At 35.9% G+C, this 12,698-nt stretch overlaps 1 protein-coding gene across 1 annotated transcript; it reads right to left on the reverse strand.

The window, feature by feature from the left end:
• Positions 1 to 2,979: 2,979 nt before the first annotated feature.
• LOC129237805 (EF-hand calcium-binding domain-containing protein 5-like) lies at positions 2,980 to 3,929 on the reverse strand. Its single transcript, XM_054872746.1, has 2 exons — positions 3,782 to 3,929; positions 2,980 to 3,708 (listed from the first exon to the last, which is right to left on the reverse strand). Exons 1-2 carry the CDS (start codon positions 3,887 to 3,889, stop codon positions 3,217 to 3,219), a joined length of 600 nt encoding a protein of 199 aa, XP_054728721.1. The 5' UTR covers positions 3,890 to 3,929; the 3' UTR covers positions 2,980 to 3,216.
• Between the last annotated feature and the right edge of the window lie 8,769 nt (positions 3,930 to 12,698).

Genomic DNA, 12,698 nt, shown 5'->3' on the forward strand with positions numbered 1-12,698 from the left:
GTATCTATACAAGGCGATAGCAGTTGTACAAAAACAAAAAGTTACATGTATTTTGTTCTTGCTTTTTTGGCACAAGTGTCAAAATAATTATTTCCAAGGCGAATTGGATTGTGAATAATAAATAAACGCAAACAAAGTTTTTCGAGTGTCGCGTTAAATTGTTCGAAGTACATTTATTTGTGTTATTAATGGCAAAAATAATTAGCAACCAGGATTATTGTTTACTACTGAGCAAGAAGTTACAGCAGTCGTAATAAAAAAGTGTTCAATTTTGTTATTAAATGAAAATGGAGAGTAGGTAGAACGAAATTTGCGGAGACATATGTATGTAGGTATAAAAGTACAGTGAATTTTATTAATATCTTCATCATCAACATTTGTGGGTCTGCATTGTGGTGATATGCATGTAAATGCAAGTACTCAAGGGAATACTTCCTCTACTTCCATTTAGATAGTATGTATTTCCACCTATATGCAGCGCCTGCTATCAGGATTTCATAACTCCAAATTGGAAAGCTGCCGAAAAGCTAGTGAGATGCTAAAGGGATGCTATAAAAATTCTCGACAAATGTTATTTAAATAAATTAATGATTAAAAATCAAATAGATTTTGTTTTCTATTTCAGCTGTGAAATTCTCTATTATGTTATAAAATATCGTTAAACTAATAATTTATTACATACTATACATGTATGCATATGAAAAAGAAAATAAAATGGTATTCTTATAATACAAAAGAAGCAAATTATTTATTTCTGAACAGTTTGTCGAAGTAGCAAGTTTTATTTAAGCTTAAAAGTTTACAAACTACTTTTGTCTTTTTTATTACAATTTCTTTACTTAGCTTATACGGGGCCGTCGAGGTAAATCCGGAAAACCGCTGATAAAGGGACATATTTTTAGTGTATTGTTTCCTGATTGACATTGAAGTGCCGGAGTAAGTGCTAGTGAAACGATGAGTCGAGAGCAGGACAGAAGAGCTGCGATACTAGAGTCACTTCGCGCCGGAAAAAGTCCTAAAGAGATAATTGAGTGGTTTGGCTGCAAAAAAACGCAACCCTGGATGGATCGCGTGGCTGCTGGAAGAGAATATGTGTTTCAGCAGGACTCCGCACCTGCTCACAAGGCAAGATTTTTGGCCATCTTCAAGCCCAAACTGCAAACCTCTTGATTATTACGTGTGGGGCACAGTTGAAGCAAAAGTTAACACGAAGCCTCATAACACTAAGGACGCTCTGAAGACAACCATCGAGGAAGTGATGACCACAATGGACAAAGAGGAGGTAGCTCGCGCATGTGGGCGCTTCAGGTCCCGGCTGGAGCAGGTAATTGCACGAGAAGGGAGAACGCTTTCATCAAGACATAAGTAAAATGGAGACTAGGTATCAAGGAAATTGGATTATCAACATGATGGCAGACTATTGCTGGACACTCAAAAGAGATATACCAAAAGATAATAACAAACGAAAGAGAAATCCTCTCCGTAGGTCAGTTGAAAATAAAAGAGTTCGATACCACCGGACAACAGTTTGAAAGTTAGGAAAATCGTTCTTCTAAATCTTTTTATACGTCATTTTCATAGATTTTACAATTTTTTTGCATTTTCAGATTTTAATCTTGTATTTTTTTAATAAACAATACAATAAAATTTATTTAATTGTTTTTAAAAGATTATTTTAAATTTTTTCAGCAGCAATTTTCTGCTATTTTATCAATTTTTTGCTATTTTATTCGAATTTTCGCTAATTTTTCGAATTTTTTGCAATTTACTCGTAATTGAAGCCTGGACGGCCCAAAGTGACTTGAAATTCGTATTCAGCGGGTCGAAAAACATGCCCGTAGATAGGTGGCACCCGGTGTACACACAATTTTTTTTTTTGTGTGCCAGTCTAATTTATAAAATATAAGAATGCTACAACAATAATTTTTTCACTTTTTACAGATCTATCAACATTTCAAGGAGAAATGTTGCAGAGAGTGAAGCAACTTTTTTTCATTGTACTTTGGTTAACGTAATTTTTTATATACTATATTAATTTTTGTAAAGGAAAATTTAAATAAATTTTTTTATAAAGTTTAAGTACTAATAAACAATGCGAACACTTTTTTTGTATTTAATTCTATTTTTATCTCTTCTAAAAACTATTTGTTCTTTTAGCGCATATTTGGGGCTGCTGGATGTGTGTAACCCCTTAATTTTCGTAAAAGTGTTAAAAAATGCTGTAAACGATATTTTTGTATAAAATCAACGAGAAAAATTTGGCGTGAAAAATATTGCAAATATTGCAAAACGTTGAAGTGACTTCATTACATGAGCACATGTTTGTATGTATGTATACGCCACCTGTAGTCTGCTGCCGTCAGTGTATTTGAACTATGAGAAGTCAAAAAGCTTGTCTCATGCATGCTCCGCTAATCGTAAAGTGTTTCATTTTCAGCAAACGAATGCAACTGTGCAGCGATTTCAATCAGCAACGATTCTCATACCCATCAAAATGGGGAGTCCCCCGTTTGAGGTGGCGGCATATGCATGGTAATGTGCATGTTACGTATGTACATATGTATATTCCCAATACCTATTATATTTTTTGCGATAAGTTTTTAACAATCTGCATTATTTATTCTCGTACAGTTGTGTGTTTCTGATGCTCCGGCTAGACTAGTATAGCCTACTAATACACAAAATTGAGCTCCAATTGTTTATCACCTATCCACATCGTAGGGAGAGCACTTTGTTTCTTACGAAAATACAATATGAAAAAAAAAATCTCTTTCGGACTATTTCGGCGCAAAAGAGCAACAATTTTTACGCGAGGTGTTCAGAAATTTCCTTAGAGTTGAAAAAAAAGTGGTAATTGTAATTAATAAAACACTTTCTACCATTTTCAAATATTAAACCAGTATTTCCACCCCAAAAAAAGTTCGGTTTCCTTGGTATGCACAGCGTACTTATGTATGTAAGAAAATGAAAGACAGATGATGAATTTTATTGTTGTGGCGGTATAAAATTAATTTATTTTTATTTCATATAAAACCTAATTATTTCTATTTTGTTCAGTATTCCCATATAAAATGGCAAAAAAGGCAAAATGCTGTATACTTTTCTTTATTACTTCCCATTGTTTCTAATAAAGACAAATATCCAACTCCATTGTATAGATCAAAAAAATCGTGCACGACTGTCAAAGGGTTTCTATTACTTTAACGAGAACGACTGTTAACGACTGCATAATGCAACAATGAAAAGAAATAGTATCAAAACTAGTCCGACGTCATCCTTACTTAACTTCTCCTCCTTAGCTGTCTCCCCCTTAGCTGTCTCTTTCTTAGCTGTCCCCTCCTTAGCTGTTCCCTCCTTAGCTGTCCCCTCCTTGGCTGCCCACTCCTTGGCTGTCCCCTCCTTGGCTGTTCCCTCCTTAGCTGTTTCCTCCTTGGCTGTCCCCTCCTTGCCTGTCCCCTCCTTAGCTGTTTCCTCCTTGGCTGTCCCCTCCTTGCCTGTCCCCTCCTTAGCTGTCCTCACCTTGGTTGTCTCCTTCTTAGCTGTCCCCTCCTTAGCTGTCCACTCCTTGGCTGTCTCCTCCACAGGTTGTGCATAGCATTGATCGTCCTCAATTTGCGTATCGCACAGTTGCTCCTGATCAAACGCAATAACTTCCATGAAAGTTGAATTGATAACGCACTGCTTATTTAAAGAACTTCGTTGAATGACCTGTGATTAAAAATTATTTCTCACTTTTTGTGAATAATGAATTTATGGCAAATGAAGAAAGAAATTATTTTACCTCATTAATTTCGTAACTGATATACGAATATCGTTCCCTTTCGTAGCACAGCTGCATATCACAAATATTTGAAGTTACGGTGAAAAATATCAAAAGCGCAGAAACCATCTTTCACAATGTATTCTCAAAGTAGAACTGACTGACTGCACTCATAAGTTCTTCATCGATGCAAGTGCAATAGCTCAATCTCGCACGTATGCACGAATGTAAATTTGAATGTATTGGTACATATAATGGCACATGCATATAATGGGTCTTTCAGTAAGAGCGCTTCAACTTTTGCACTTTTCTGATTAAAACACAAACGGTTTGACTATCCCCTCCCTATCGGAAAAAAGTTGAAGCGCACCTATTGAATAACCCTATATATGTATGTTCATACAGTCACTCATACCTTATTTGATTCAGATATGATTTTGAAAAAACAGAGCAAGCAAATATTTCATTCACTTCATTTATTTTGTTTTATTTTATTTCTCAATATAAAATACAAAATGTTAGAAATACGATTGAGGTCTTCATTAAGCCTTGCTATCAATAAGATCTAAGTGTCGTCAGCATAGAGATGAATCGTCGAATTTTAGCAGCACTCAACTATATCATTAATTAAAATGCAAAATAAAATTGGATCTAAAATAGAGCCCTGCGGCACACCTAATGTAATTGGTTTTAGGCTTGAGTAGTTATCACCACACTTAACTTGTTGTAGCTGATTCGAAAGGTAACTTTTTATTAGTTGCAGAGAAAATGCTCCAAACTTATAGTGATAACCCAATTTTTGCAACAAAATGCTGTGACCAATAGTATCAAAACCCTTTAAAAAATCAAGTAAATACTAGCGCTGTTAGATAGTTGTTATCATAAGCAGGGCGAACATTTTCAAAAATGTTAAGCATAGCTGTGGACCAACTATGCAGACTTCTGCAAACCGACTGGAAATTACTTAGCAGATTATTCTTGTCCAAGTAGCAGGTAATTTGTCGCGCCAAACATTTTTCAAATACTTTCGATAGGGCAGATAAAATGTTTATTGGTTTGAAGTGCTGAGGAGCGGTAGAGCATTTTATTTTTGGCACAGGTACTATATTTGATATCTTCCAGAGATATGTAAATGAAGATGAGGTGAGTGAAAAGTTAGTTATATGCGTGGGTGATGGTACTCGTATTACAAATGGAAGAATAATTTTAAGAAATTTAAAACAAATGCCGCCGGTCCCTATAGCATTAGATTTGACAGTATGTACACATTGTATCATATCGGTCTCTTTTGCAGACACAAACTCAAACTCCCTATCATCAGCAAGCTCTCGTATAGGAACTTTTATAGGTATGTCGAGTGGAGCCCTGTTAGATGCAAGAAAGTGGGTATTTAAAATTTCTGGATGCAAACTGCACATGGGCTCATCCTATCCTGAGACACTTAAGAATTTAAGGTTTTTCCGTAGGACTTTCGAAGGCAAACTATCATTGAGCTTCCATTGTAGCAATGCCCTTTTGGCATGTCTAGTGCTTGCGGTTATTTTATTTTTTGCAGCACAATATTTTTGCCTCGAGTGAGTATTTCTCTCATTTTTCCATTTTTTAATGCTTTACTACGCTATCTATTTGAAGACAAAACCTCACGTGCAAACCATGGTTTCCTGTTTCCATGGACTTTAACTTTACGCAACGGAACAAGCCTATCAAATATAGGGTGGGCCATGTAAAATTTGCTTTTTTGCTCGGCTATAAAAAAAAACTAATCAATATTTTTTCAAACTTTTTTTTTTTATTTTGAAGATTGAACATTGTCATTTATGAATGAAAAATAATATTGTTCAAATGACTGCCATGACTGGCTTTACAGTAGGCCATTCGATCAACACAATTTTTAAGCACATTTTCGATTGTTTGGGCTCCAATTTCATAAATGGCAACTTCGATTTCTTGTTTTAAAGCATCAGTCGTCTCTGGATGGTTCGCATAGCATTTATCCTTAACGGCTTCCCACAAAAAATAGTCCAACGGGCTTAAATCACAGCTCCGAGGCGGGCAATTGATATCGGAATTTCGGCTGATTATTCGGTTTTCAAAAACGGTAGCCAAAAGTTCGAGTGTAACTGTGGCAGTGTGACAAGTTGCACCGTCCTGTTCAAACCAAATGTCGTCCATGTCATTCTCTTCAATTTTTGGAAACAACTCGTTGAACATGTCACGGTAACGCTCGCCATTCACTGTAACCGCGGCTCCTCGCTCATTTTCGAAAAAAAATGGCCCGATGATGCGGCCAGACCAAAAACCGCACCAAACAGTGACTCGTTGTGGATGCATTTGCTTCTCTACAGTAACGTGTGGATTTTCTGAGCCCCAAATCCAACAATTTTGCTTATTGAAGTAGCCACCAAATGTGAAAATCAGAAAAGAAGAAGAAGACTCACCACTTTGGAAATAGGTTTTCAATATTTCCCAATTTTGTTCAAGCGTATAGCGTCCCATTTCGTAAACGTCAACCTGTTATTTGTGTTACCATTCTCAAAAAAATAGGTGGTTCAAAAAGCAAACGCTATATGGCCCAGCCTGATCGAAACAAGGTTGCTCCCATCAGAGAGTGCGTGACGTGACGTTTGCCGAGTTGTGCTGTGTTGCCAACCATTTGCTCTTCACAATAAATTTAGTGCTTTTTTATACCGAAAATGCGAAATTTTTAAGTTTTGTGTTTGGTTCTTTTTGTTTTTAATTTAAAGCTACTGTAAGTTAAAAAAACTGTATTGTTAAACAAAAGAAGGTTAAAAAAGTTCACTCTGAGAAGAGTGCCAATGAAAATTTGGTGACTCTTATAAAATTTGATATTTTGAAAGTGCAAATTTAATGCTTTGTTCCTTTAAAGGTTATGCAAGAATATTAAATCATTTTCTCTCCATTTTCACTCCAGATTGAAAACCTTTTTACACATTTTAAAAAGCGTTTGAATTTACTGAATACGGATTAAAACCATAGGAATGTAATCGTTTCTTCCGGTCATCAATCCTTAGTGGGACATAGGGCATGAAGAGGTGCATTCATAGTAAAAATAAGCAAAAAAGTACCAGAAAATACTAAAGAAACCATACTGACATTTTTACAAAAAGAGTACCTTATCTAGTTACATAACCTCAAATATAGCAAAAACAACGTTTCCTTAACAAAAGAGTTTGGCTTAACAAAAAAACTCATAAATTAGATTCTACATAACTACAACACATTTATTAAGAAAAACGCACATTTTAAGGGCAATTTGTCACGCATACAAAGTTCTTTAAGAAATTCAATAAAAATTTGGTGTTTTATGTTCTTTAAATGGGCATTTGAGTGCGTTTTTATATCCAAAGTTAGGCAACACTGCATTAGCGAGAAAGAGATTAGACTGCTGAGAGCAGAAGAACACCAACAACAACTGCAATTGTGGGAAATGCGACCAGATGCTAAACAAAAGTAAAGCTAAATAAAAATGCGTGAATTATTGAACTAATTTTTAAAAAATGTATATTTTACAAAATTATAAACATTACTTTTAATTAGAACAGGGTAGAAAAATGTCATGAAGAAAGAACTAAAACTCCGACACTAAATAACAAAAAAAATGCTAAATCAAGTTACGAAAATGGTAGTCTGGCCATACTGGTGATAATACGACGTAATGCTGGAAGTGCTGAAAACAGTCACCAACGTAAACGCAGTCCGCTGTCAGCTGTTACGATCGAACTAATGAGATCCCCATGTAAGTAAAAAATTACTTTCCTTCCCTATCGAGTTATCGTAGATTTTATAGCAAGATTTTTGAAAATTCCTCTCGGTATTGCTCTCTCACCACACAGTGTTGCCAACGGTACATTTCGAAATCATTTACAAAATAAACTTAGAAAAATTTAAAGTTTTATTAAAATAACTTAAAAACAATGTGGAATAATGTTAATGATAGATAAATAAACTATTTGCGTTTGTTGGTTTTTGGCTTTGGTTTATTAATCAATGAAAAACTGTAACTGCTAACGCGGATGTTTGACAAAGTGTGTAAGAAGTGAGGAGGAATCATTGAGAATGTCCTCTTCTTTTCTTGTAGGCAACCCACTAACAATCACATCTGCTGATATTGTGTTGTTCTCATACACATTTAATTGTTCGGTAAGTGCACACACAGTTAGTAACATAAATAAATATACAGGAGCCTGATTTATGGCCGTTCTTAAGCGCCAGAGAAAAAAGCGGAGAATCAGGACAAATCCCTAAATAAGTGCCCCCAAATCGAAATCTGAAGTTAAAAATGAGCCTGGAAAACAATTTAGTACCCAAACTATTCGCCGGGTTTTGCATAGTACTGGTTATCATGGGCGCAGTGTAATGCCAATCGGAGTAAACGAATTTCATTCGAAAAAGATCATGAAAAATATGACCAAACGTTTTGGAACCAAGTCATATTTTCTGATGAGTGTAAGTTCAGTATCTGTGGATCTGATGGCCGTGAAAAAGTTTGGAGAAAAGAATTGAATCCAAACAATATGACCGGCACTGTGAAACATGGAGGGGGTTCTGTGATGGTTTGCGGATGTATGGCTGCGAACGGGGTTGGAAACTTGGTATTTATCGAAAATATTATGGACCGATATGGTTATTTAAATATTTTGAAAAATAATTTAAAAGAAAGCGCTACGAAATTGGGCCTTGGAGGAACCTTTATCTTCCAGCAGGATAATGACTCCAAGCACACATCCAACATTGTATGAAAGTGGCTGTTATACAATATGCGTAAACAGCTGAAAACACCGCCACAGTCCACGGATGCCAACTCAATCGAACAACATGGGAACATTTAAAGCGGCAAATACGTAAAAATCCGATTAGAAATAAGGAACCACTGAAAAACGTCCTTCAAGAGGAATGGAATAAAATACCACCAGCTGTAACTGAAAACTTGGTGAAATCAATGCCATCACGACTTACTTCTGAGACATGAATTTTTATTAAGTTTAATATAAAGAGCTATAATTTTGTACCTTTTTAAAATTTTGTCATTATTTGGATTAAATATGATTTTTGTATTTCACTCATGTAAATAAAACACAATTTTGTTATTACTTAGGTTGTTTGAAGGAATCGATTGGGGGAAAATTGAAAACGTGTCCGGTGCATACTTACTTCTGTTACTAACGTACATACATACATACCTCACATACCTTTTTGGTCCCGTTTTTTTACGCGCTCTTCCATATTCTTAACTGTTCATAACATCTGCTAACAACTCACTGAACCGCTCCATTACTCGCTCTTCCAATTCTCTCAATCGTAACGTTAACTGTTCAATCATGGTCAGCTTTAGTGATTATAGGCGACTCTCAAATTTCGCAAACCATGCATTGAGAGCAGCGCTCGATTTATCGGTACTAAGAGACTTACTTTGTACTGAAAGCGTTTGCGGGGATGATGGCAATTTGTTTAAGGCCGTTGCTCGTGTTGACATTTTTGACTTGTTAGAAAACTCAGTCAATATTAATAGGTGAAATAGCAAAGTTTTTGCACAAAATTTCAAGGCCAGACTGCTGTCTGGTTGAATACTCAGATTTTATAGATATTTTTTAGGAATTTCTTTTTTTAAGAAGATGATATGCTATCATTTTGATTTAATAACATACTATTACTGACATCAAATAGTGTACAAAAAAAAATTTTTTTTGACATATTTGTTTGTAGTAGTGTGGCACCAAAGTAAGCGTCTTAAAAAAAAGATAGGTGGCTTGTCAACAGGATTTTGGCTCTTCAGGACATCTGAAACGAAAAAGTTAAACTGATTATTATTCTGTAGGCGTGTCATTGTGGCAGGTACTACAATGGGTAAATTTTTTTGAAGAATAACAAAATGGCGGACTTTTGAAAAAAGGGTATGTTTTTCGGGTGGAAATCAGACTGTAGTATTTCCCATGTACTACCTTAAACTTTATTTTGATTTTGATTTACCCGGACAACAGAACCGCTTATAAAAAATTTACGTAGCTTTCTAGCAAACTAACTCCCAGTGGATTAAATAAATAAATAAAAATACGGATTAAACTACAACTACTCAAAAACACGTCTACTCTGTCTGCTGACACATTTGTATTTATGAACCTACCCTAAAAATGTCAATAAACTATACAACAAACCGTGCATATTTGACCCAAATCGGACACTCCGAAACATCTTAAAAAAAGTTTTGAATTTTATGTGTCGCTTCTTCAATATACAAAAATTCTGTGAAATGTCGTAGTAAAAATTGAGTACGTCGATTTTTTGTTGACCACCCTAATAATCCTAATCACTACGTCAGTAGTGAACTACTGACGTGGCCAACACTTTGCAAGTCAAGCTACTTAGCATATGAATATGCATATCTGCAAATATATGTATACATACTTGTATGTACGTGCATACCAATAAATCCATAAGCAAGTACGTGTTTTTGTTATGCATACATGCATGTGCTCGAAATATTATCACGTATCTAGTATTCATTTATTAATTATTTGTTTATTTTTGTCAAGACAAATCTCGTTGTTCATATGTCTGCATTAAGAATGCCGGTAAACGAGGAGTGTTAAAAAATAAGGAGAATTTTCGTTTTTTTTTCAAAAAATATTTATTTATTCATCAATTTCTACTTTACCTCCTGCAAAGTAGTCCCCCTCAGATATATAAACACTTGTGCCAGCATTTTTTCCAACCCTCAAAGCAGTTCTGATACGCAGCTTTTGGTATGTCTTTGAGCTCTCTCAGTGATTCGGTTTTTATCTCCTCAATCGTCGCAAAACGCCGTCCTTTCATGGGTCTCTTCAATCTTGGGAACAGGAAACAGTGGCAGGGGCCAAATGTGGTGAATACGGTGGCTGAGGCAAGATACCGGTATTGTTTTTGGATAAATAATCTCTCCCAAGCAAAGATGAGTGAGCAGGTGCATTATTATGATGAAAAGCAATGCATTTTTTCCACAATTCTGTGCGTTTTTTTTCGTATTGCTTCGCGCAGACGGCGCATAACTTCATGGTTAAACTCCTTATTTGCCGTACGACCTTGTGGTAAGAACTCCTGATGCACTACGCCATGGTAATCGAAGAAAACAGTGAACACAACCTTGACATTTGATGGAACTTGGCGTACTTTGTTTGGTCTTGGCTCTCCCGGACTCTTCCTTTGGGACGATTAGGGTTTGGTTTCCATGTCATAAGCAAATCGAGATCATCGTTAACGTCATTCTATAATTCCTGAGAGATGCTCATGCGACGTTTTTTTGGGTCAAAATTCAGCAATTTTTGAACGTACTTTGCTACCACACGCTTCATGCCCAAAATTTCCAAAAAGATTGTATGGCATGAGCCAACCGATATGCCGACATCCTCAGAAACTTCTCCAATTGTGATTCGACTATTCTCCATAGCAATTTTCTTCACTTCCTCAAAATTATCATCGGTTGTTGATGTGCTGGGGCGTCCAGCGCGAGCGTCGTCATTCACATCTTCTCGACCTTCTGTGAAAAGCTTGTACCACTTGTAAACATTTTTTTGACCGTGTGCCACCGCCAACATTTCACGTGTTTTTGAGTATTTCATTCCATTTTTTCCATAAACTTTGATGCAACTCCTTTGATACATTTTTTCCGATAGCAGAAAATCGCCGAACACCCAAACACTTGTCTTATTTATGCCTCCCACAAACAAACTAAACTTGCTCTTTTGCTAAAACCGTGAGCATACTTTGGGGACGATTGTACCAACATAAAAAAATTATAATCGAAAGTCGAATGTACGTAGCCCGCGAAATTTGAAACTTTCACCTCATTTTTTGAAAGCACCTCGTAAGTCATCACTATAAACAATAGAGCGTGTTTAAAAAGACGTGCCCCATCGGAAGATTTGTAATGTTTGCAAATGACGTTGTACGTCTACCATATTTGGCACTTGTAAATTAGACACCTGCAGACACTTGTAAATTAGACAAGCAATTGAGCGCGCAAGCGAAAAGGTTATGATTTTCCTCACTCGAAATTATTTGTTGTATTTAGTAAAAAAGTTAAAATGAAATTGGACGCATAATTTGTTATTTATTTTTAAATGCTAAATCAAAAGTCCAACTTGTATCAAGTTTTTGTTAAAGCCTGTGTTAATTTATAAAAAATAATCAATACAATTTGAGTTAAAAGAAAGACAATTAAAATGGCTGCACGTTAAAATTTTGTAATTTTGATTGTTCCCCAGGTCTTTCCTACTTCTACGAATTATTTTAAAAACTAGTCTGTATTTTAAGCTATGCAAAACGAAAGCAACGCAAATGAAAGACAACGAAAAGTCACATAATATAGAAGATTTTGTGTCACTCTATGGATGGAAATAATTTCAAATCGTTGCCATGTTGGCAAGCAGAGATCAAAATCCAGTACACGAGCCAAATCTCACCGGCACAAGTAGAAATAGGCAGGATGTAGCACATCTGCTATGGACGAAAAAAGTAACGAAAAATGAAAAAATATAAAATAAAGTGACATACACACAAGCACCAGTGTTAAAGCGATTGTCCACTAAGGGGCATACTCAGGTTCAGAGCCCATTGTAAGCCGCGTGGAAAACTTGTTCTTATCTCCCCTAAACCAGTTCCGCAGTACTGACACCTTCCAATTCCTTAAAAAAATTGTCTACCTAAAATGGTAAATCTACGTCTGGATAAAGCAGGACAATGGCACATAAGGTGCGAGATCGTCTCTTCCACATCTAGGCAGCTTCTGCAGAAATCACGTGTTTGCCTAAGAGGCAGGGTACTGTTTTAACTGAAATGAATTTCCTAAGACTGAGCTAACTTTGTCTTAGCGGAGATTCTGTGCGCTTAGCATTGAGAGTCGACCACAATTGTCGGCCTCTCTCTCTCGCTGCTCCTACAATTT

Source organism: Anastrepha obliqua, chromosome 2 (assembly GCF_027943255.1).
Source record: "Anastrepha obliqua isolate idAnaObli1 chromosome 2, idAnaObli1_1.0, whole genome shotgun sequence".
Lineage (NCBI taxonomy): Eukaryota > Metazoa > Arthropoda > Insecta > Diptera > Tephritidae > Anastrepha > Anastrepha obliqua.

Bases quoted from the DNA above. Each gene is read 5' to 3' on its own strand.
- LOC129237805 (XM_054872746.1), bottom strand. From the start codon at position 3,889: ATGGTTTCTGCGCTTTTGATATTTTTCACCGTAACTTCAAATATTTGT. The intron at 3,709-3,781 runs GTAAAATAATTT...TTTTAATCACAG, and splicing joins TCAGTTACGAAATTAATGAG to GTCATTCAACGAAGTTCTTT.